Source organism: Condylostylus longicornis, unplaced genomic scaffold, assembly GCF_029603195.1.
Source record: "Condylostylus longicornis isolate FDR11 unplaced genomic scaffold, ASM2960319v2 ptg000137l, whole genome shotgun sequence".
NCBI lineage: Eukaryota > Metazoa > Arthropoda > Insecta > Diptera > Dolichopodidae > Condylostylus > Condylostylus longicornis.
The window spans coordinates 511,349-537,232 of NW_026578105.1; the positions used below are offsets into that span (position 1 = coordinate 511,349).

The following is a 25,884-nucleotide window of genomic DNA, read 5'->3' on the forward strand; positions in this document are numbered from 1 at the left end:
GTAGCAAAAAATTTAAAATTTTTTAAAATTTTGCACGACCTCCTACCTTGGAAAAAAATTTAAAATTTTTTTAAAATTTTGCACGACCCCCTACCTTGTCAAAAAATTTAAAATTTTTTAAAATTTTGAACGACCCCTACCTTGGCAAAAAATTTAAAATTTTTTTAAAATTTTGCACGACCTCCTACCTTGTCAAAAATTTGAAAATTTTTTAAAATTTTGCACAACCCCTTACCTGGCAAAAAATTTAAAATTTTTTAAAATTTTGCACGACCCCCTTACCTTGGCAAAAAATTTAAAATTTTTTAAAATTTTGCACGACCCCTACCTTGGCAAAAAATTTAAAATTTTTTTAAAATTTTGCACGACCTCCTACCTTGTCAAAAATTTGAAAATTTTTTAAAATTTTGCACAACCCCTTACCTGGCAAAAAATTTAAAATTTTTTAAAATTTTGCACGACCCCCTTACCTTGGCAAAAATTCAAAATTTTTTAAAATTTTGCATGACCCCCTACCTCGGCAAAAAATTTAATTTTTTTTTAAATATTTTTAAAATTTTGCACGGCCCCCTACCTTGGCAAAAAATTTAAAATTTTTTAAAATTTTGAACGATCCCGTACCTTGGCAAAAAATTTAAAATTTTTTAAAATTTGGCAAAAAATTTAAAAATTTTTAAAATTTTGAACGACCCTCCTCTACCTTGTCAAAAAATTGAAATTTTTTTAAAATTTTGCACGACCCCCTACCTTGTCAAAAAATTTAAAATTTTTTAAAATTTTGAACGACCCCGTACATTGGCAAAAAATTTAAAATTTTTTAAAATTTTGAACGACCCCCTACCGTAGCAAAAAATTTAAAATTTTTTAAAATTTTGCACGACCTCCTACCTTGGAAAAAAATTTAAAATTTTTTTAAAATTTTGCACGACCTCCTACCTTGTCAAAAATTTGAAAATTTTTTAAAATTTTGCACAACCCCTTACCTGGCAAAAAATTTAAAATTTTTTAAAATTTTGCACGACCCCCTTACCTTGGCAAAAAATTTAAAAATTTTTAAAATTTTGCACGACCCCTACCTTGGCAAAAAATTTAAAATTTTTTTAAAATTTTGCACGACCTCCTACCTTGTCAAAAATTTGAAAATTTTTTAAAATTTTGCACAACCCCTTACCTGGCAAAAAATTTAAAATTTTTTAAAATTTTGCACGACCCCCTTACCTTGGCAAAAAATTTAAAATTTTTTAAAATTTTGCACGACCCCTACCTTGGCAAAAAATTTAAAATTTTTTTAAAATTTTGCACGACCTCCTACCTTGTCAAAAATTTGAAAATTTTTTAAAATTTTGCACAACCCCTTACCTGGCAAAAAATTTAAAATTTTTTAAAATTTTGCACGACCCCCTTACCTTGGCAAAAAATTTAAAATTTTTTAAAATTTTGCACGACCCCTACCTTGGCAAAAAATTTAAAATTTTTTTAAAATTTTGCACGACCTCCTACCTTGTCAAAAATTTGAAAATTTTTTAAAATTTTGCACAACCCCTTACCTGGCAAAAAATTTAAAATTTTTTAAAATTTTGCACGACCCCCTTACCTTGGCAAAAAATTTAAAAATTTTTAAAATTTTGCACGACCCCCTACCTTGGCAAAAAATTCAAAATTTTTTAAAATTTTGCATGACCCCCTACCTTGGCAAAAAATTTAAAATTTTTTTAAAATTTTGCACGACCCCTTACCTTGGCAAAAAATTTAAAATTTTTTAAAATTTTGCACGACCCCCTTACCTTAGCAAAAAATTTAAAATTTTTTAAAATTTTGCACGACCCCCTACCTTGGCAAAAAATTCAAAATTTTTTAAAATTTTGCATGACCCCCTACCTTGGCAAAAAATTTAAAATTTTTTTAAAATTTTGCACGACCCCTTACCTTGGCAAAAAATTTAAAATTTTTTAAAATTTTGCACGACCCCCTACCTTGGCAAAAAATTCAAAATTTTTTAAAATTTTGCATGACCCCCTACCTTGGCAAAAAATTTAAAATTTTTTTAAAATTTTGCACGACCCCTTACCTTGGCAAAAAATTCAAAATTTTTTAAAATTTTGCATGACCCCCTACCTTGGCAAAAAATTTAAAATTTTTTAAAATTTTGCACGACCCCTTACCTTGGCAAAAAATTCAAAATTTTTTAAAATTTTGCATGACCCCCTACCTTGGCAAAAAATTTAAAATTTTTTAAAATTTTGCACGACCCCCTACCTTGGCAAAAAATTCAAAATTTTTTAAAATTTTGCATGACCCCCTACCTTGGCAAAAAATTTAAAATTTTTTTAAAATTTTGCACGACCCCTTACCTTGGCAAAAAATTTAAAATTTTTTAAAATTTTGCACGACCCCCTACCTTGGCAAAAAATTCAAAATTTTTTAAAATTTTGCATGACCCCCTACCTTGGCAAAAAATTTAAAATTTTTTTAAAATTTTGCACGACCCCTTACCTTGGCAAAAAATTCAAAATTTTTTAAAATTTTGCATGACCCCCTACCTTGGCAAAAAATTTAAAATTTTTTAAAATTTTGCACGACCCCTACCTTGGCAAAAAATTTAAAATTTTTTTAAAATTTTGCACGACCTCCTACCTTGTCAAAAATTTGAAAATTTTTTAAAATTTTGCACAACCCCTTACCTGGCAAAAAATTTAAAATTTTTTAAAATTTTGCACGACCCCCTTACCTTGGCAAAAAATTTAAAATTTTTTAAAATTTTGCACGACCCCTACCTTGGCAAAAAATTTAAAATTTTTTTAAAATTTTGCACGACCTCCTACCTTGTCAAAAATTTGAAAATTTTTTAAAATTTTGCACAACCCCTTACCTGGCAAAAAATTTAAAATTTTTTAAAATTTTGCACGACCCCCTTACCTTGGCAAAAAATTTAAAAATTTTTAAAATTTTGCACGACCTCCTACCTTAGCAAAAAATTTAAAATTTTTTAAAATTTTGCACGACCCCCTACCTTGGCAAAAAATTCAAAATTTTTTAAAATTTTGCATGACCCCCTACCTTGGCAAAAAATTTAAAATTTTTTTAAAATTTTGCACGACCCCTTACCTTGGCAAAAAATTTAAAATTTTTTAAAATTTTGCACGACCCCCTACCTTGGCAAAAAATTCAAAATTTTTTAAAATTTTGCATGACCCCCTACCTTGGCAAAAAATTTAAAATTTTTTTAAAATTTTGCACGACCCCTTACCTTGGCAAAAAATTCAAAATTTTTTAAAATTTTGCATGACCCCCTACCTTGGCAAAAAATTTAAAATTTTTTAAAATTTTGCACGACCCCCTACCTTGGCAAAAAATTCAAAATTTTTTAAAATTTTGCATGACCCCCTACCTTGGCAAAAAATTTAAAAATTTTTAAAATTTTGCACGACCTCCTACCTTAGCAAAAAATTTAAAATTTTTTTAAAATTTTGCACGACCCCTTATCTTGGCAAAAAATTTAAAATTTTTTAAAATTTTGCACGACCCCTACCTTGTCAAAAAATTTAAAATTTTTTAAAATTTTGAACGACCCCCTACCTTGGCAAAAAATTAAAAATTTTTTAAAATTTTGCACGACCCCGTACATTGGCAAAAAATTTAAAATTTTTTAAAATTTTGAACGACCCCCTACCTTAGCAAAAAATTTAAAAATTTTTAAGATTTTGAACGACCCCCTACCTTGGCAAAAAATTTAAAATTTTTTAAAATTTTGCACGACCCCCTACCTTGGCAAAAAATTTAAAATTTTTTAAAATTTTGCACGACCCCCTACTTTGGCAAAATATTTAAAATTTTTTAAAATTTTGCACGAAAATTTTTTAATGTTTTTATAAATTATATAAATTATATAAAAACAGAGTGTATGGACTTTAAAATCAGTGTATTTTTTTTAACTTTGGAAGGGAAGCCCGATAAATGAATAATATTCAAATATAATAAATTGAAAAGTAGTAATTGCATATTTAACGGTCTTGACGCTCTAATAAGCGGCAACACTGACAAAACAATTCCTGTGCATCATTCTTTTATTATTTTTTTTAATAAAATATTTTGCAAAATATTTTATAAATTCTTTAAACAATGATAGAAGATGGTTACAGTAGAAAACGATAGAAATATATAAAAAAGAAAATATATAATAAGCAACAAAGTTATTTATCTGGAACGAAAATAAGAACGTGAAATATTTGTTTAAAGCTGATATATGTATGTTCGTAAGTAAGTATGTTTGTTTATATTTTACAACTTGAAAAATAGGAAAACACGTTTTCCTTAGATGTATTTGAGGTATTTGAATGCATAAATGTGTAAACATGTACATACATATATAGATAAGTAAGTAGAATAATTTTTAAACATACATATTATTATTTTATGATTGAAAGTAAATAAAAATAAGGTCATAATAATTATTAACTTTATTTTAATAAATTAATTATGTTTTAAATTGTTGAATTATATCAACTGTGCATTATAATTTTAAAACAAATTGCCCAGAGTAAATTAAAAAAATTCGGTTTTGTTAAAGATTTCCTATTAAATTTGGATTAACTAATAATTAATCCAAATTAATTAATAATTAATAAATAATATTTTAAAACAGTGGTTTTCCTTAATATATGGAAGCTTTACTAGAAAAATAAGCTTTTGAATTTAAAATTAAAAATCAAATTCGGGTTAAAAAAGCAATTCTCATTTTTGGAAGCGATATAGTTTTAATGATCAACATTTTTGACTGCTTTATATAAAAATAAAAATTACTTTAGTCAAGCAGTATGTTATCGATAAAAACAAATTACTATCGAAGAACCAGCAAAGTCTTGAAGTTAAATTAATTCGAGTTCATGTATAAAACAACATATTGGCATAAACAGAATCTTTAATACTTAATTTATGAAATACAAAATTTAAAAACTAAGGACGGCTTATTCATTGTTTGCTCTTTTGGAATAATTTAAATTTCCATGAATTGCGGGATCAAAATTTAAAAATTGTGAAAATTTAATCAAATGAACGTCTTGAAATATCAACTTCTTGATAATGTCCGCAAAAAGAATGAAAAAATTAAAGAAAACTGTCTAAGGTTTATTTGTTTTCAATTTTATTTTAAAGATTTAAATTTATATATCAAAGTAAATATAACAGGTTTGTATTCTGAAAAACTAAACTAACTATTACTAAAATTTTCCCTATATTATTCACCATAAGATTTTTAAAGATTTTCTTTTATTTCTCTTAACTTTTCCTACTTTAAACATCCATAAGATCATAAATTACTCCAAACTTTAACACCACAATTTCGAACAAAAAAAAATGTTTTTAAATTTAAACCTTGCGGTTATGTTAAAATTTTTGTGATTATACAAATACCTACTTCTTTAATGAAATTAAAGATATAAAATTGTTTACAAAAAAAAAAAATAAATATTTATATTATTTTGAACCTAAAGTTGACGCCATATTCTAAATATTTTTTTCTATATTTTTTGTTTTTTTTCATTTTCTCTTCTCAAGTTTTACACTTAAAATGTTACTTTTCGTGCCCTTTCTATTAAAATTAGAAAAGATAACGCACCAAAAAAAGACACAACAAATGTTTTAAATTTGTAAAAAGCAAAAAAAAAAAAATAAAACAAAGAAAGATTAATTAGTTTTTTAAGGCTTTTCAACTCATCATTAAATTGCTTATCTTTTTCCACCCAAAACGACACATATAGAAAAGATGCCATTTTTTAAATGTTGTTAAGATTTTTCCCTTACAATTTTATTCTTTGTTTGTTTGTTTTTTGGAGTTTTTTTCTTTTTTCCTTCAATTATTGCTTTAGCAAGATTTTCTTATAACTTTAACATTATTTAAATACATATATATATTTATTTACTTAAAAATCTTTATTTGTATTAGATTTCATTAAATATGAATTAAGGGACTCTCCTATCTTTTAACTTAAATTTTAATGCTTATGCATATTTTCATTTGAGTGTTTAACTACATCCCATTTTTATTGTATTAAATAGTAAATTAGTTCATTAGAAAGTTTAAATTTTTGACTATAACTTTTTTCTGTATTTGTTTATTACGGGTATAATATACCTTAACACATTCTAATTTTTTAATCTATTCTTATTAAACCTTATAAAAATATTATTTGGCGCAAATTTTTATATAAGAAAATGGAAAATCGAATGAATTATACATACACATATGCATAAATCGGGAATTCCATATATATACATAATGAAATTAAATATCAAAAATTATTTTATACAAATAAATAAAATAATTTTTCATACACAAAGTTTTTCATGAAATACGGTACAAGTTGCCCGATGACTAAAATTTTGTTTCCAACTGAATTTATACTATTATGATTATCGACCACATTGCATATTACAATGAGAAGTTATATGAGTGGTAATATACGATAGCATCAAATTTTACATACCAAGCATCAAATTTAACAAAAAGGTATAAAACAAAAGTAAACAGTATGCGATTTCGATGACTAAAAGCTATCATCAAAAAAAAAGTATTTTTTGGATTCCCAAAATATGTGCTGTAACAGTATCCTATGTATGTCCTGTAACAGTATTAATGTTGCCCTATAAAACTATATGCACATATATTATATTAAGTAACGCATATTTTGTTAATTAAAGTTTAAGAATGACTCTACATTCACAATATTTTAAAATATTTTCTTACATTTGTGATGACTAACATGAATATCCCGAAAAATACTATATTTTATTTAATTTTCAATGCTATTACAAAAATTGTATTATAAAATTACATATCAATAATAATTTGCTAACATTGCATAAAAAAGAAAATTTTTTTTTCTCCTCATATTATTTTCTGTTTCTCTAAAAGTAATAAATAAAATGTAATTTTGCTGCAATTGGCATATTTATTAAAAAAATATACAAAAAAAACATTTATTTTTTATATATTAAATTAAACAATTTCATACTTTTTTGTCTTTATATGTAAATATATACAAATATTTTTTGGGGTGTTGTAAAAAAAAATAATTTATGACATTTTATTTAATACAATGAAAAAAAAAAATAAATAAAATTCAATTTTAATGCTAATAAAATCCTTAATTTTCAACCGTAGATTTAATATTTTCTAAAACCAAGTTCTATGTACCACAGATTTTATAATATGCAAATAAAATTCTAAAATGAACAAAAAAAAAAAAAATTTATTGCTCGCTATGTAAACATTTATTAGGTTATCCTTTAAAATAGAAAAAAAAAATTATAAAACAATATTATAATAGGATAATGTATTACAGTTTAGGTGCATTGTATATCATTATTTAATTGTTTATAACAACATTATTTTTGTTTTATATATATATATTTTTATAATGTGTTAAATATTATTATATTGGTAATACGAAATGTAAGTTATAGAACATTATAACATAATACTCATATAATATAATAAGATTGTATACATATGTAAAAATAAATGTTTACAAATGATAAATAAAATAATTCATTTTATTTTCAAATATATATATATATATATATATATATATATATATCAATATAAATATATACATGTATTTATATAAAGAATTATGTTTTAATATATTATTATATATCATAATATAATAATATATTTAAACAATTATATATGAACTATATATAATAGAAATAAGTATATTATATTATATAAAATATGAAATCATAACAATTTGATAGTCTGTAAGGATTTACTTAACTAATTACAGGATTATTCTCATTTATTATAATATTTTTTTACTATATAAATGAATATATATATATGTAATTATTCATTTATATAATTAATAAATATATATGTATGTGTTACTATAATATACAAAAATAGTATAAACATTTTATTTGTCTATAATTTTCTATTATTTTCCAAGATTTTATACTTTTAAAAATTATCCTGTATATAGAATAAATATAATTATATATATAGAAATTTTTATAATAACAAAATAGTACAAATAGGTACTTTAGAACAACTGGAAAGAAAAACAAATAATATTATAAAATGAAACAAAAGAAAATAAAAATATTTTCATTTCAAATGAAAAACTTTAAAAAGAATTTTCATAATAAAATAAAAATTTAAAGTTTTTCATTTTTATGAAATTGTCTGAAAAGAGAATATAAAACTAAAAAAAAAACTGTAAATCATGAGAGACAATTTAATTGCGTACAATAGGTTAGTACTTTACTTGAAATATATACTTATAAAATAGCAAGGAACACATACTATACTCGTACAATACATACCTAAACTCTAAAACAAAATAAATTCAAAGTGAGCATTTTTTTGTTTCATTTTATGCAATGAACGATATTAGCTTACCAATCTACATATGTATATATATACAGAGATTTAGTAATATACACATACTATATATATAATTTTTTAACTCTATTATTTTCTACCTTTTAATGTTCACCAAAATCTTCTAAAATTAAATTTAAACTTCGAAGGTATATGCACATACTTAGATAAATATGTAAGTATTTTAGTTTTTAAAAATTAATTTAACTGAATGTATTTAGAAAGACATTTAGAAAACAAGACATTTTTGTTTTAAAAATTAAAATGGCCATAACACTTGGAATATAATAAGAACTTGTCGTATATGAAAGAAATTGTAAATGAATATTTTTGCATTTTTAAATATTATTTTTTGAATAGAATTTTTATATTAAATTATTTTCATACATACAACTTATAACATAATTTTTATTATTGTATGTATGTACATACAAATGTGTAATATGTTTGACAAATAAACAAAATTTAAAAATTATTTATTACGGAAATCAAAAACGTGCCCACATTTATTTACATGTTAAAATAAACCGGTGCTATAGTACAGGTAATTGCGTATATATATATATATATATATATATATATATATATACATATATATATACATTGAATATACATATATATATACATATATATATATATATATATATATATATATATATATATATATATATACGAGTAAATGTATATAAAATTTTATTTTAAGAAAAAGGAATATTTTTTAATTAAGTTATAATTTTTTATTCATCTAAAATATAATGTAAATAAATTTTTATAAAAATATGTCTATGTACGTATATACCGATATAAAATTCCCAAAAAATAATTTATTTTATGTGAACTCAGTTAAAAAAAACAATAAAACTCATGTGCTTTTATATGAAATTTAATTACTTTTTTTACGAAATTTTGAGAAATAAACATTAATTCATAGACTGAAAAGAAGCACGTGTATGAAATTCTTGAAATTAAATTGTTATTGGAGTGAAACGAGAACACGCACGTGCGGTTTTCTTAAATAGACTTACATATCTCTTAAAAATCGCAAAAATCAATTTAAAAATAATGTTTTTATAAGTTGATTTTTTTTACTATTTTTTTTTAGTTAACTAAATATCTTAATGAATTAATTTAGGAATACACAATAATAAATAACACTCTTGTAATTGAGTACTCAAATAATTGTATAATCATTTTTACGCGTGGTAAAAAACTAAGTAAAAGTTAAAATTAATTAGGTAAATTTTTGTATACGAAAATACATAAGAAATCAATATGTTTAATACATAAATTAATAATATTATACTTTTAAATCAGACTAAAAAATAAAAAAAAAATTAAAATAATTATTTGCATGAAAAACTATAATAATTTTGATGAAATGGTCACCTTAAAATTTTTTTTTTTGAAATAATATACGTATACTGTGCAAAAATCTACATAGATAATTGTAGACAAAATTCATTTAATAAAAAGAAACATGTTTTTGAAACTAAAGAATGCGGTGGTGTTAACTTATCATAACTAAACTACGTTAAGAACATACGTACATCTAAAATAATGAAATTAAAAATTGTATAAAAACAAAAAATATGTGTTTAAAAGAAAAAGAGGTTTGCGGTCATACGTAAATTAATTTAAGAGAAAAACATATTCTTGTAATACATACATACATATGTATGTATGTGTGTATGTATGTAATTTTTCGAAAAATTCTTTCATAATTTTAAAAATTTATTTTTGGCTTACGGCAACAGAAACACGAAAAAACTTATAAATTTTAAATGTCAAATATAATATTAAATTATTATCATTGTCATTTTTAACAATTATAAGTCTATATTATTTTTTTTTTTTAATTTACGTGCATTTTGATTTTAGAATATTTTTTGATGTAGAAATACTATCTATACCTATACATTTAAAATTTTGTTCCAAATTTTTTTTTTGTGGGTTCTTATTGAACTATTACCATCTGACAAATTCAATTTGAAAACAAACTTTCTTGTACAAACAAAATTCTATTTTATTGCAAAGAGAATTCTTAAATTTTCTTGTCTAAAATATAGAATTTTATACATATGTATATATATACATACATATATAAATCTATGTAAATATATATATATATGTATGTACATAGTTTGACATACACTTTTATCTTCTATCTACTTTCTGACACTTAGAATATGATTCTAAGAGCGCATATATAAAATATGACCACCTTATACCTCAATTGTACATACATATGTATATACTTATGTATATGTTTATACATATTACATTTAATATTTTTCATAATTATACTATTTGTAAATTCCCTACCGAACCCAACCAAAATTTAACCCAAAAGTGCAAAAGACTAATTTTTAACTTCAAGTTTATTTAGACATAACAACATTCCTTCATATGTAAGTATAAATAAAATTTATATAACTTTACTAATATATATTTGCATATATATATATATATACGTGTTCATATATACTGTGTAGATAATAAAAATTATAATTATATTTCTATTTTTTTTTTGACTTTATTTTCTTCTATAACGGAAACAATTGTTACAGTATTGTAACAATAACTCTAAGTAGCATATTGCCCTTGTGATTTTCAATTTTGTTTTATTTGTGTATTATATACTTACCGTTCACACAAAAACATGCACTGGTTTTAAATCATAATTCTTTCATTGTAAGTAAACCAAATTTTTATGTTTTTTCTCAACATAAGTTTTAATTATAATATGAAAAAAAAAAACATTTAAATATTAATTTCTTATTGCTTTTATAAAACTTTATCTGTTTGTAATATTATTCAAAATCAAAATGTATAGGTAAAAAAAAAAATTTCATTAAAGCATTTTTACCGAAAAGAGATAAAAGAAATTAAATTTAAATATTTATTAAGCATAAAATACTTTTATTATAAAAAATATTGTATAATAAGAAAAATTTTACTTTAACTTTAAAGAAAAATAAAAAAATTTCCGGTTTCTACCTTTCATTAGAGTTTAAATACAAAAAAAAAGCGACAAAACGAAATAATTCAATACATACAAACATACATATTTATATTATATATCTACATATATACATACTGATTTATTATGCAAGTAATATAACTTACACGTAAACATTATTATTTTTTATAATACTCGCTGAATGAATATACATACATACATACATACAATCGTAAGCATCAAATATTTTCTTTTCTTTTTAAAATTGTTATAATGTAGTTCACGTCATATAATAGTTACTAAAACGGTTATATTTTTTCTTTTGTTATTATTTTCTTCTTTAAATTTTTTTAATAACTCAAATTATGCTGAGTGATATTTAACAAACAAAAAAAAAATGGAAAACTAGTCTATTAATCTCTTAGCATACAACATAACCGGCAAGTGTAAAAAAACATTTAATATTTAAAATAAAAGTTGCACATAACTAACTATCTTTCATCACCGTTAATGTCATCACCGTTTGATTTTACCATCTCGCATTATTGGTATTCAAGATACAAAAAAAAAAAACTAAATTGAATGTTATATTATGTTCATGTATTGTTATATTTTATACATACATATATATATGTACGTAAATGTATTCTATATATACAATACATTCCTCTATGTGTGTACTTAGAGGAAAAAATTCAACATATCTACATTATAATATTATATATATAGTTACTTATTAATATTAAATTATTTTAGTCAGTTATTCGTATGTAATTCGTGTTTCATGGAAATGCATTTAAAAAACACCGAAGAGAAACCGAGAGAGAAAGAAATATAGGTAACATATAGGTAAACTTTTTTGTTTTTCATTTTTAATATTCTTTTAAGCTCTACTTGATTTTAAGTCGTTTACTCGTTTCAAACCGTTCGCTCACTCGCTCAATCTTATATTTTATGTTGCTGCTATTTTTAGTTTTTAAAATTATTTTTTGTATTTTTTTTCTTTTTCATTACCATTTTTATAAGTTTTTTTTTTTATTTTTTATATACATACATACATATTCGTTTGTATTTAAAGTTCAAAGTCGAATGGAATGCGGCGAAAGTAGGGCATGAATTCTCAGACATTAACGGCAATGACCGTACTTTTGTTATTCAGAGAATTTTTATTATTTTTATTATTATTATTATATACTTACTATGTTTTTCCATCTTTTATTTTGCGACTTCTTTTTTTTATATATAATTCTCATTCTCAAGCCTTCCAGCTGATGATATTTCTTACATTACTTTTTATAAAAAAAAAAAATAAAATAATATTAAATTTTTCTTTTTCTTTTTATAAAATATTGGTTATATCTGGGCTGAATGAAATATAAAAATCATATGATGGAATTTGAAACCGGTAATGGATTTGTGACCGAGACTACATGGAATGTTGACACATTATCATGAAGAACGAACACACTATCAAAATACAATCGCTATGAAATATTTTGCATATATTGAAAACATAATTTATATGATATATCCATATATAGTTATATGTTTATATTTGTATGTACATATTATGTATAAATATGTGATACATACTACATGTATTATAAATAATACAAACAATTTTATAAAAATAAATTACATACATATATTGAGTGATTTCTTTTCAATTAATGAATTCGCGAGGGATTGAATTAAATATTTCTTAAAACTTTTATTAGGAGTGATTTAAATTCACACTAAAATACACATACACAAACATATACATATATAAATTATATAAAAAAAAACATATTTTTCATGACTTTTTTGGAGCAATTATTTTACTTTGTACAAACGGTGCAAACCTTTGTGTATTTACATATTACAAATGCATATAATACATTTCAGAGTATATGACGTACATATGTATGTACATATACTTATATGTTTGTATAGACGAACTCGTGTAAGCATAGATATGAATATTTATTAAAATTTTTAAAAAATAACAAAAAAATAACAAATCTTAATGTAACCTTTGAATTTAGTTATACAAAATTGAAAATACATTCAACAGTGTATTTATGCATGCATGCAAAATATTTTATTTAAATGCAAACTAATTTAAAGCCGAATTTATTAATAAAAATTTAGTATTTTGCTGAATGCTGAATAAACAAAAGTTGATATTAGATATGTATAAGTATGTACGTTATAATAAATGCGAAATATAATACCGTACTACTGTTAATCAGTTGTCATGTTAAAAAAATCTACGCGTTTAACACGGAAAATGTTAAGCTAAAAAATTAGGTTAAGGAATTTAAAATGAAAATTAGGTAGAATTGTGTTATCTAAAACGCTATATGTATGAATGTCTGTACGTATGTACATATATAAGCTCGAAATAATTTAAAATTTCAACACTTGCAATGGATCTTTTCCGAAATTTACTTTTGAACAAAATTATTATTATATAATTATTATTATTATATAATTTTTATATTATAATTAGAATGAATTTTAATATTTCAATATTTTATTTATATTTTTAAGATCCTTAAATTTGTAATTTATACATGTTTACTATACCTAGAGTATTTTTTGGACGTTTAAAAAAATTAAAAATTTCCCTGATATTTTCACCTACATTCTAAATTTCTAACCATATGACACATTTAATTCAGTTAAAAGAAAAAAGAAAGAATCAGAAAAAAATAATAATGAACTCATCTGTAACTAAAAACTTTTAATGATATTTTTTTGCGATCTAACTATATACATAAATGTATATATATATTTACATCTTAAAAATATTATAACTATATTTGACTCTGCCCAAAAAAAGTCGTAAAAAAATATTTTGAATGATCTCATAATGTAGATATTCATATTGGTTAGTAGTTATTAGTAACTCTGATTAATATAAGTATTTAACTCAATATATTTAAGTAAATATATTGTAGGCTCCGTATACATTTCTTAGATATATTTCTTAGAAAATAAATTTGTATATTTTTTATTTTTTGATACATAATAATTTTTAAAAATAAAAACTTACAATTGCATATTAAAATAATTTATTTATCCGCTCTAGAATAATTGCAATTGTTTGTAAATAAATTGTATTTGAAATATGTATAAAATGACGATAATATGCACATATTTAACACAGAACAACATTATGAGTAAAAAATATAAGAAAGCTTTAAAACTTCTAGAAGAAGTAATATTAGGATTACAACTAAGTTTTCAAAAGTTTATAGACATACATATCGATGAATACATACATGCATGTACTTAAATGTTATGTATTTTTGCTTGCCATTGGAAATCTTTGACCTCTTTCACTTATTTTTAACTGATGATTTATGTTTCTCTTGCTTATCTTATTTAAATTATAGCTGTTTTTTCAAAACTATAAAACACGTATACGTATTTAAATACGTATGTATGTAAGGGGATCTAAGCCTAAGCTACTTAAAAAATGCATTTGAATCGTTATGTAAAAAATTATTTTCAAAAAAACTCTCTATGCTATGTAAGCGATTAGTTCGATAATCTCGTCTGTTTTAATTTGTTTTACGAAATGTCTGTTCAAAGTATCAAAACTCAAGGCAGAAATTCGAACAATTTACAGGAAATAAACTCGCATAAGTTCCAATCTTTCACGCTTATTAATTTTTCTTTTGCAGTTTTATTTATTTTATACTTGTACATTGACTACACTATTTTTAAAAATACATACTTATATGTATATGTAAGTATGTATTTTAAATATATAAAATACATAACTAACGGCGTTGTAAATATATGCATTTCCGATGTCAGTAAATGTTAATAGGTGGCTACAGATTTTTCAATTTCGCACTTCTATATTATTTAAGATTTCATCTCCTTACTTAGCCTTAAGTTGCTTTTCTCATGTTTTATATTCTACATCTTCATCCTGAAAAAACTTACTCTCATAATTATTCATATCAATTTCCTAACCATCTATATTTTGCAATGTATTATTATAGTACATACTCTACTAATTTTGAAAATATACCATTATTACGTAAATCAAAATTTAGTCAAAATTTTAAACCTCGTATAACTTTTGGCTGCCTGATGTACTTATGGAATGAAGTTAATATATAAAATCTTTATATTTACAGAAATTAATAATAAAGTTCGTATTTCCACATACATATATTTTTTTTAATTTACTTATGAACTGTGCAGTGTATACAAAGTAATATAACTGTGTGGTTAGATAATGAGCAATATATGTCATAATTCAATTTTCAAAGACAAAAATCGATTAATTTTTACAAAAATCGATTTTTAGTTTGATTGTTCCAGCACTCTCACCTCAAAAAATCTGATCTGTCAGGCTGTCAAATTTTTAGTTTGAAAACGGCGGCTGACAGAAGTACTGATGTTTTTGTTATATCAAGTTGAAAACATAAATCATATTTTGTAGTAAATAAACAAACCCAGACGAAAGAAAATTAATCTAAAACTTTTGAAAAGTTTATAATAAAATGTTGTGTATAGTTTGTAGAAATGAAACCAATAAATATAAGTGTCCTAAATGCTTTGAATATTAGTAAGCAAATTAGAAATATCTTAATTTTTTTTTAATTTCTTAAAAAACCTTAGTTGTTCTGTGGGTTGTTACAAGTCTCATACGGAATCAAATAACTGCAAAGTGAAAGAAAGTAAATCAACAGAAGAAAATGTGGATAATCCTAGAATAATTTTGCCCTTTACCACTGAAGATACGGTAGACATTGCACTTTTAAAAAAATTAGGTAATATGCGCTTATGAATTTAAAGTTAAAATTTTTAATCTTATTAAACATATTTTGTTTGAACTTTGAAATGTTCTGCTGGGAAATTTAAGGCAATTATAACAATATGTATAATCTACTTAATATGTTAATGTACTGTAAAAGGTATTTTGTTACAATTATTATTTTTTTTTTTTGATTTTTTTAGAAAAGAGTGATGAGCTTAGAAAACTTCTTGAAAATCCTCATTTGCGAAATTATTTATTAGAAGTTGATAGAGCACCAAGCGCCTGGAAAGCAATGAAGGTGGCTATGCAAGAGCCTCTCTTTATAGAATTTGCTGATGCATGTTTAAAAGTAGTGGAACCAGAAAACAAATAATTGGTATTAATATCAAAACAATTACTGTTTTTATTCTTAAAAAATTTGAATAAATTTAGTACAAATGGTCATAATTCTAATCGGTTTTTTTACATTTAATACTTCAATTATAAATTTAGTTAAATTTTACATATTAGTTTTTTTATTAGTTATAAGAACAGTTTAAAACGCATTTGACTTTAAAAATCAGAAGAGTTAATTTTCGTTTATGTCTATCCTATAATTATCTTATTTATAAATCACTAATATCTCTATATAATGCTGTTTGATATACATATTGGTATAAATCATCAGGTAAATCACAATTATCTAATTCTCGACCTAAAGCGAAATAACGTTTTCTAAGCAAATGAGCGGCAGCCTTTGGTTGACGATTTCTAGTAAATATGCCTTTTTTGTTGCCACCAACACGAGTTACGGCTAAAATATGCAAAAATATATTTGTATAAAAAGTAAATTTAAACTTATAGAGTATATAAAAATTTAAAAAGATATTTTCTGTCATACTTTGGGCAGTTTTAAAATCAGCAAAATTCCAAACAAATTCTCCTATAAACCACCCCTTTTGCCGCAGCTTATCAAAAGCTTTAAAATGTTTTGAGTATAAATCACTTTGATATTCCTCGGTCCAAACAAATGCCGGAAGCTAATAAGTTTATTTTTCTATAAAATTTTTACTCAATTCAAAAATTAATTTTATTACTAAATGCAATCCTTCTACAGTATCCGCACCATATTCAGACATTAATATTGGTTTTTTATGCAAATCGTGCCAATGTTCTGCTTCTTTCATAACATATGAAGTAATCATATCTAATTTTCCAGCGTGAGCATACCATCCATTATACCTATTAAAACTTACAATATCTAGATGTTTGGCCTAAAGAATATTTGCGATTATAATATGAAATTAGCTTGCATATATTTTAATTTACCGCCTTATCATCATCAGCACCAACTGCTATAGCAGCAGTTACTGGTCTAGTGCTATCTAAACTTCTTACATATTGAGCCACTTTCCTAAAAATAAAATTTAAAACTTAAATTTCCGCAATTATTTTAATTTTTATATGTGTGTAGGTACATAAAGTATTTGTCAGCTCTAGCATCTGCCGTACGTGGTTCATTTGCAATCGACCACATTACCGCACTAGGATGATTTTTATCTCGTCTTATCAATTCTTGCAAAGATTTTTTATGATTTTCCAGTAAAACATCTGTATAAATACTAAAAAAGAAAAAAAATTATGTTAAAATTCTTTAATATTTTTTAAGATCATAAAATTAAATTATAATTTAATTATTACACTGTGTCAACACTTGGGCACTCATCAATGATCATAATACCATGTTCATCCGCAAACTGCATTGATTCTTCCGAATATGGATAATGTGAAGTTCTGTAAGCATTTGCTCCAACCCATTTAAGTAAATTAAAATCACGGCTTATTAACGCATAGTCAAGACCTTTTCCTCTTATCTATACCAAAAAATAAAACGTATTATTATATAAAAAAAAAATAACTTAATTAGTACATCGGAATCTTCATGACGTCCAAAACCTCTAAAATAAATTGGTTTTCCATTAATTAGAAATGATGTTTCATTCCAGCTTAAAGTTCTTATTCCAATATTTAAACGATAAACATCTATCGGTTTCTCTTCACCAGTTTTAGGATCGAAAATTTTTACCGTCATTTTATAAAGATATCCTGGATTGGGATCCATTAAATAAGGCCACCATGGTTTGGCTTCTAAAATTTTAATTTCTCCACTAAAAGTACTATTAACGAGAGAGCCAGAGCTTGAGTGATCTTCTGTTTCACCTTTTCCTGTTATTATTACTCTCGCATGTAAACCTTCCGTTTCTATTCCACCAACCTTCACATTAAATTTAACATTTCCTTCACGACTTTCTGGTTCAAATTCTGTTTTCACATCTATATCTTCAACAAAAATTTTCGGTGTTGTATATAAATGAACAGATCTATGAATTCCAGCATAATTAAAGAAATCGAAAGTATAAGATTGTGTTACAACATATCCTAAGTCCCTGTAATTTTGTTTATTTCTTATTTATTTTCGAATGTTAAATAACAAATAATTATTACGTATTTTCCTCTGCAACTGTTCCTTGCGGTACAGTATTATCCAGTAATACATTATCTACCAAAACGGTGATACGATTTTCTTGTCCAAATTTTACAACATCTGATATTTCAGCTTCAAAAGGTAAATGACCAATTGAATGTTTTACAACCTCATTACCATTAATCCACTAAAATTTAAAATTAATATAATCTTTTTATTTACATATATAATTTAAAAAATAATTTGAAAATTTTTGAATTTATGAATTATTTATTTATAATAAGGTTTGATTTTATCAATTACCACTATTGTATCATAATGTACACTTCCAAATCGTATCATTACTCGATAATCCTTTTCCCATTGCTTTGGAATAAAAAATTTTCGGTCATACCAAACTGATCCAACATGATCTCTAAGTGAAGCATCTGTTGTTATGTCATTATAACTTGCAGGAACAGGCATAGGTATAGTCTTTTTAACCTTAAAAATATTGTGTTATATTAAATAATAGTGTTTATTAATTATTCATATTTAAATAAAATCTAATAAATCTTACTTCACTTAAATCTTTTAAATACCATCCATCTATTACACCTTGTGAATATGTTTTTGAATCACATTTAACAAAATTCCATATTCCATCTAAAGATCTTAATTCTCTTGTTTCTGATTCTTGTGGATAAAGTAAACCTTTTGCATTTGCTTCATCCATGTTGAAAATTAATGTAGAAAGAACAACTAGCACAAGATAACCGATAACACCCATAGTAATTATCGAAAATGCTAAAATATTTATATTAAAATTATAATTTAATCAATTTATATTATTTAATTTATTAAAATTAAATATTATTTGTATAAAAAAAATGTTGACATTTCAATTTTGGAACGAAATAAATATTTTTATTTTTAAAAATCAAATTCAAATCAGTAAGAACTCCATAATATATTTTTTTAAATGAAAATTATGAATAGAAGACAAGATAAGACATAAATTTTAAAATTATTATTTTACCCTATAATTTTTGAATGCACCTTATGCGTTGAAAGGATTGAAATTAAAACTGAAGAAATTTTATTTTTTTTATATTTAAGTAGGTATAATATCTTGCAAATTATCTACATAAAATCATAAAAAAAAAATAAATTTTTTTTCGTGATTTGTCTATATATTTCGAAATTAAAATTGATAAGACAACAACGGTTTTACCCACCTTCCTTCTTTTCATTTGCAACATTGTACATACATATTTTTTATTTACATATTTATTTTACCTTTTTTTTTCTTGTTTTGTAATCTAGGTAAAACAGCGTAATTTTATTTTTATAATCGTATCTAAACGAAAACAATAAGAGACACTTGCTGTGTGTGTGAAATACAATTTTACAAATTGATGTGCTATTTAATTGAATTTTCTTTAAAATTTATTATCGAAGTGTTCTAATTTTTAATCTGTAATTTAATAATAATTTCGAGTTGGTTATTGAAGAGCACAAAAACAATATTTATTTGTGACTTATTACCGCCTGTTATTAGATAAGTCACATTCAAAATATACAAACCGACTTGTTGAAAATTGAGTAGGGTACTTCTTATAAAATAATTAAAAATATTTTAAATTTTGTAATAAAAACAAAAATTCTTTAGGTATCAGAAATTAATTTTGAAAAATACGCTTAACTGTTAACTATGACACAAGAAATAATATTTGCTTTAAATTAGTATCTTTAAAGGGCTGAGTATTTAATAATCAAAAAGTAAAGGTTACAAAAGTAATACTGTATTAAAGATATCTCTTTCAAATAATAATTTATAATTGTCCATTGTTTTTTCAATCCCAAATATTTCATTCTAACTGAGAGTTTAACTTGTTCCATCAAGTTTATTGTAAAAAAAAATGTTAATTTTATACCAATTTTTATAAATGATCAAATCTACAAACATATGTATATGTGTAGACATATTCACATTTAACAAAAAGCTCACTTGATTTATCCACAAATATGACCGGTCACTATAATTTTGAAAGTTCGTATGAAATTTCTTTTTAAGTTTTAATATACCAATATCAATACTCTACTTATTCGTTTTTCAAAATATTTATTCTAACAAAAATTTTTTTTTTCTATTTAGAGAACCTGGTATTATTTAAAGTTCTTACATCTAGTACAACTAATACATTTAAAATCTTAAATAATAAATTAATTCTATTGAATCTATTAAATTATTTCTATTTTAGTTTTTATTGTTCAATATTCAATAATAAATTTTCATTTTATACATAAGTACAAATAAAAAATGCACTATCTTAATTTCGTTCTCAATTTTTGAATCTTTCATTACATTCAATATGTACTAAAGTAAATAATGATTGAGTATTGCTTTTAATCACATATATATAATATTAAATAATATATATATATATATATATATATAATATATAATTATATATTTATATATTGTAAATTACGGTAAAGAAAAATAATAACAAACAAAATTTTATTTATTTTTTAATACTATTTTTTGTGTTATATATGTAAATATAATAAATTAATAATTAATCCTTATTAAACGTAAATTAAAATTATATAAAGAAAAGAAGAAAATTAATAAATGTTTGTGATTAAATATTTAGAAATTTATTTTATTTAATGTTCCCATTACACATATGTTTTATTTTTTTTATTTTTTTATTTAAAAATTATTTACCAACTTAATTATTTTTATTATTAAATTTACATATATGATACAATTGACATACAATTGATGTACGCCCTCTTATACTAATTGATAAAATTTTTAAACTCGTATTTATTACAAAATATGTACACGTATTACAAAAAAGAAAATAATTAATATTTTTACACACCAATTTTTTTTTTCAATTTAAAATAAAAACAATTAAAAATAAACTTGTATTATAATTTCGTATGTAAATTCGAAATAAACTAAAATGAAAATTATTAAATGAAAAAAAAAATTGTTTGAAAATTTTAAATCATACCACAACTCATACCACGCACTTTATTACAATTATATTGCTAAATACTAAAAAACAAAAAAAATAATTAAAAAATTATATACTTTTTTGTAAAAAAAACGCATTTTATGAATATTTGATTATTTTTTACTTTTGTTTTTTTTTTTGTTGTTGTTGTATTTACATTTATGATAAGTACAAATACAAGTTTCGATTTCTAATACTAAGATTATCTCGTTGACACAATTAATTAGCATTGAATTACATACAAATTTTCATTATACCCATATTTTGTTTACTTGTATACACAATTCTTTACTATAATTTCATTTTTAAAATAAAATAAAAGAAACAAAATAACAGCAATATAACAGTTTACAAGAAGCCATTTATTATTGGGTACTCAGTACGTTGTTTTTTTTGGTTGGTTTTTTTTTAAATATTTTTTTTACTACAACTTTCAATTTTCTTTCATTCATAAGTTGTTTTTTTTATTATTTTTTATTTTTCTTTATATTTTTTTTTTATTTATTTATTGTATTCTTTTGCTATAAAGAGACTTATTGAATGATGACCTTAATGAAGTATTTTTTTATTTTTTTTTATTTTTAGGGGATGTTTTTTATTTTTATTACAAAGTATAGTATTTTCCGTGGGACGGAATAAAGAAAGGAAGGAAAGATAAAAAAGAAATGCATTTTTTTCTTTTTATGGAATGTAAAAAAATATTATAAAATTTTTGTAATTTTGTTTAAAAACGTTCATAAAAATGTAAAGGCCAATACATATTATGTATATATATTATGCATTGGCCTTAAGAAGAAAAAGTTAGATTTATGCATTTTGTACTTTATAAATTTTGAAATCAAAATGAATAAATTATATAACATATGTAGTTCGAATATTGTTAATTATAATATAATTTTAATTTAAAAAAATACAGGCGATTTTTTATTTTTTTTTAATAAAATTAAAAATTTTAATTTATATTGTTCTTTTATATTTATATTTAATTTATATTTTTTTTTTGGTTATATTTATATGTAATTTATATTCTTCTAGTTATATACTTAATTTTTTTTATAATATGTTTTTTAATATATATTTAATATATGTAAATTTTTATTAAAATATTAATAATTAATAATTTAATAGCAGTTAAAATTCATTTGAAATAAAATATGTAGATAGAAAAATATAATTATTAATTAAAAAATTTGTTTCACAATAACCATGTAATACTGTTATAAATATGTATAACTATTATTATAAAATTTAAATATCATTTAAAATTGAAGAAAAGTCTTATTTCCACAATGTATTTTAAGGAAGGCACATTAAATTCTTAAAAGGAACATACCCAATTTTTAGCTTAAAAAACTTTAAAAAATTAAAATCCTTACGTACATACATATATTAAAATATTACATGTATACATACATATGTAAATGTAATTATAATTAATTTAATTAATTTACAATTTAAATAAATATTATTACAATAGAATAATTTTAAACAAAACATTTATTTATTTAATCTTACCAATGAAAAACTTTTTAAATTTAATTAATCGCATTCCAATAATGCAACATTTTCAATTATTTCTTTTAAAAATATTTAAATATTGTTTTTTTTTTATGTATTTCCTTTTCCAAACAATAAAATAAAATGAATTCAATTAAAATTTTTTCAATATTTAATTTTTTAAACAAATAAAAATATAATTAATGACAGCTATTAAAATTATTTAAAAAATTTTATTTTATTTAAAAATTTTCAAGTATTTTTTTTTTTGAATTGTGCGAAATAATTTCATGTTCTTTAAAAATAAACTTTATAATGAATTAAAATGCAAAACTAACTGAAAAGGGTTGTTTTTTTTTTCAATGGCTAAAAATGTTATTGGAATGCTATACAATATTTATTTTACATTTTTTTTTCTACTTTCTTTTGCTATTTAAATGAAAAAAAAAAATGTGCTAAAGTAAAAGGACAGAACAAATATAATTTAAAATTTTTTGTAATGCAACAAACTAAATATGAACTGAAATCATACAATCAATTTATATTAATTATACTTTTTCATAAAAAATTATAATTATTTGTACTCGTACATAATTAAATAAATATTTTAAATTGTTTATTATAAAATTTTTTTGAATTGTTTAAGAAATAAAACTAAATAATAAATTTTTATAATTACATGAAATATAATTTAACAGTAGGACAGAATTTTGCATTGTATCACATTTTTTTTTTTTGCTAAATTTTATAAATGCATGATAAATATTTACAAAAATGCATAAACTAGGGGGTGGTATTTTTTCTTTCGTTCAGACTTAAGTCGATTGATAGTATTCTGATACTTCAATAAGATAATAAAAGTAGAATAGAGGGCAAATATATACTGTTTCAAGGTTCACTTAAGAGAGAGAAAAAAAAAAATTTTTTGTACGGTTTTTTTTTTTGTTTTAAATTGTGACTTTCCCTTTTCTTTTATTTTCAAAATATTGTCATTTATGCACTTTTAACCATAAAAATGTTTTATATATATAAAAATAATATTAGACTTTACATTTATAATACGTACTCGATTTTCAATTTAATTTCTTTTTTAACTTAAAACTTACGATATTAATATGTTATAAATATAAATTATAAATATACATGTATAACTTAACAAAAAATTTAATAATCTTTACACTTACATTTTGTCTTCAAAGAAAAATAATTGAAGATAATTTATGAATTATAATTATTGAATTTGATTTAATAATTGTTTATCACTTTCTTTCTTTGGACATTTAAAAAAAAATGTTTGCAGTATGAATCTTTGAAACTTACTGACCATTCTATAAAAAATCATTAAACTAAATAACATGTTTTTATATTAGAATAAAAGTTTTTTGCCCTGCGAAACTACCTTTCAATAATTTTTTTTTTATATTAATATTTATCATTTATAAAAATTGATTTAATAAAAATCTTAATGAAAAAAAAATTAATATAAATAATTACATATTATAAAGTTTATTTCACGTTTATAAGAACGTATAAAAAATTTTAACATAGAAATGAACAATTCCATATACCGAGTAATTTAACTACTATATTCGAACCATTATACGAGGCTTATGTCTTTGATCCTGAATAAATAGGTAATATTTTCATAGCTTTTTTTCAATTACTATGTTCTGTAGATAAGTATATCTCTTTAAAAAAATTGTATAGGATCATTAGCCCTTTAAAAGTGCATTTATAGTAAATAGAATGTAAATTAACAACCTGATACTTACAAATACAGAGATTTTGTTGAGATTCTGTTATACCATGAAAAACTAAGGATGTAAAATATAATAAAATAGGTACATAGATACTTTTTCAAAATCATATTGGAATAAATAAATAAAAAAAAAATTTCATTAAATAGCAAAGACACAGCGAATCTATTCAGTATCCTTTAGAGACCCCAGCACATACTTATGTAAATTGAAAGAAAATTATAATCTACATTACTTAATGAATCGAAATTATTTATACCTAATGTGAAATTGGAAAAAAAAAACTTTAGATAAAACAAAAAATTCTCTGTTATAATTTATTATTTTGTCTTAAATCTCATATTTCATATTTGAATATTTGATTGTTATGTTATTGATTGGAAACATTGATTTTATTGAGTAAAGTTTGATGAGCTTTAAAAAAATCTAGGGTGAATTACCCTTTCGAATATCATCACTTGTATATTAAAGCTTTCAAATTAAAATAATCTCGTCTTTGAAAATTAATCATCATTTATTTTAGCTTATAAATTTTAATCATAATTCTATAAATATATCAAAGAGCTTCTATGAAAATATTTGCTTGTATGTACATACATACATTCATACATACCTAGTTCATCAAATAGCTCAATTACCATCATGCAAACAAAACCGTAAAATTTCAAAATCCATTATTAATAATATATCTGAAGAAAAATACTTTTATATGAAAAACAAAAAAATTAAATGAGGATTTCTGTAAAGAGAAATTCCAAAATGCTTAAGTAATTAATATGTAAACAAATATTAAATAACGACAGTCAAAAATCAGAATTTAGTATCGCGGTCAGAAAAAAATAATAACAACCAATGACAGATATGTCACTGATAAGAACAGAACTTCAAAATACAAGTAAAAACATTTTATGCGATCTTACGCCCCTAGTTTCAAAAATAAATATTATTCCACAATTATAGTAATATAAAGGTGAATATACATGAAAAGTTAATTTGACTGATTTTTTTAGTAACTTAGGAATTGAATATCAACATTGTTTAGATTTTAGTG

The 25,884-nt window shown here is 22.4% G+C and overlaps 2 protein-coding genes across 4 annotated transcripts; one reads left to right on the forward strand and one right to left on the reverse strand.

The window, feature by feature from the left end:
- Positions 1-15,729: 15,729 nt before the first annotated feature.
- LOC129615552 (zinc finger HIT domain-containing protein 3) lies at positions 15,730-22,320 on the forward strand. Of its 2 annotated transcripts, XM_055530795.1 has the most exons (4): positions 15,730-15,912; positions 15,966-16,117; positions 16,305-16,480; positions 22,165-22,320. In XM_055530795.1, exons 1-3 carry the CDS (start codon positions 15,848-15,850, stop codon positions 16,475-16,477), a joined length of 390 nt encoding a protein of 129 aa, XP_055386770.1. In that variant the 5' UTR covers positions 15,730-15,847; the 3' UTR covers positions 16,478-16,480; positions 22,165-22,320. The 2 variants fall into 2 exon arrangements, with proteins under 2 accessions (XP_055386770.1, XP_055386769.1); XM_055530794.1 differs by lacking the exon at positions 22,165-22,320 and having other exon boundaries at positions 16,305-16,484.
- LOC129615551 (beta-glucuronidase) lies at positions 16,710-25,667 on the reverse strand. 2 transcript variants are annotated; one of them, XM_055530792.1, is made up of 11 exons: positions 25,447-25,667; positions 19,128-19,354; positions 18,872-19,051; positions 18,589-18,755; positions 18,014-18,530; positions 17,785-17,957; positions 17,562-17,705; positions 17,413-17,497; positions 17,181-17,357; positions 16,985-17,123; positions 16,710-16,897 (listed from the first exon to the last, which is right to left on the reverse strand). In XM_055530792.1, exons 1-11 carry the CDS (start codon positions 25,475-25,477, stop codon positions 16,710-16,712), a joined length of 2,028 nt encoding a protein of 675 aa, XP_055386767.1. In that variant the 5' UTR covers positions 25,478-25,667. The 2 variants fall into 2 exon arrangements, with proteins under 2 accessions (XP_055386767.1, XP_055386768.1); XM_055530793.1 differs by lacking the exon at positions 25,447-25,667 and adding an exon at positions 19,587-19,690.
- Between the last annotated feature and the right edge of the window lie 217 nt (positions 25,668-25,884).

Coding starts and splice junctions, on each gene's coding strand:
- LOC129615552 (XM_055530795.1), top strand. CDS start 15,848: ATGTTGTGTATAGTTTGTAGAAATGAAACCAATAAATATAAGTGTCCT. Junction 15,913..15,965: donor CCTAAATGCTTTGAATATTA/GTAAGCAAATTA, acceptor AAAAAACCTTAG/TTGTTCTGTGGGTTGTTACA. Junction 16,118..16,304: donor TGCACTTTTAAAAAAATTAG/GTAATATGCGCT, acceptor TGATTTTTTTAG/AAAAGAGTGATGAGCTTAGA.
- LOC129615551 (XM_055530792.1), bottom strand. CDS start 25,477: ATGATGGTAATTGAGCTATTTGATGAACTAG. Junction 19,052..19,127: donor ATTTAAAAGATTTAAGTGAA/GTAAGATTTATT, acceptor AATATTTTTAAG/GTTAAAAAGACTATACCTAT. Junction 17,124..17,180: donor CTGTAGAAGGATTGCATTTA/GTAATAAAATTA, acceptor TAAACTTATTAG/CTTCCGGCATTTGTTTGGAC.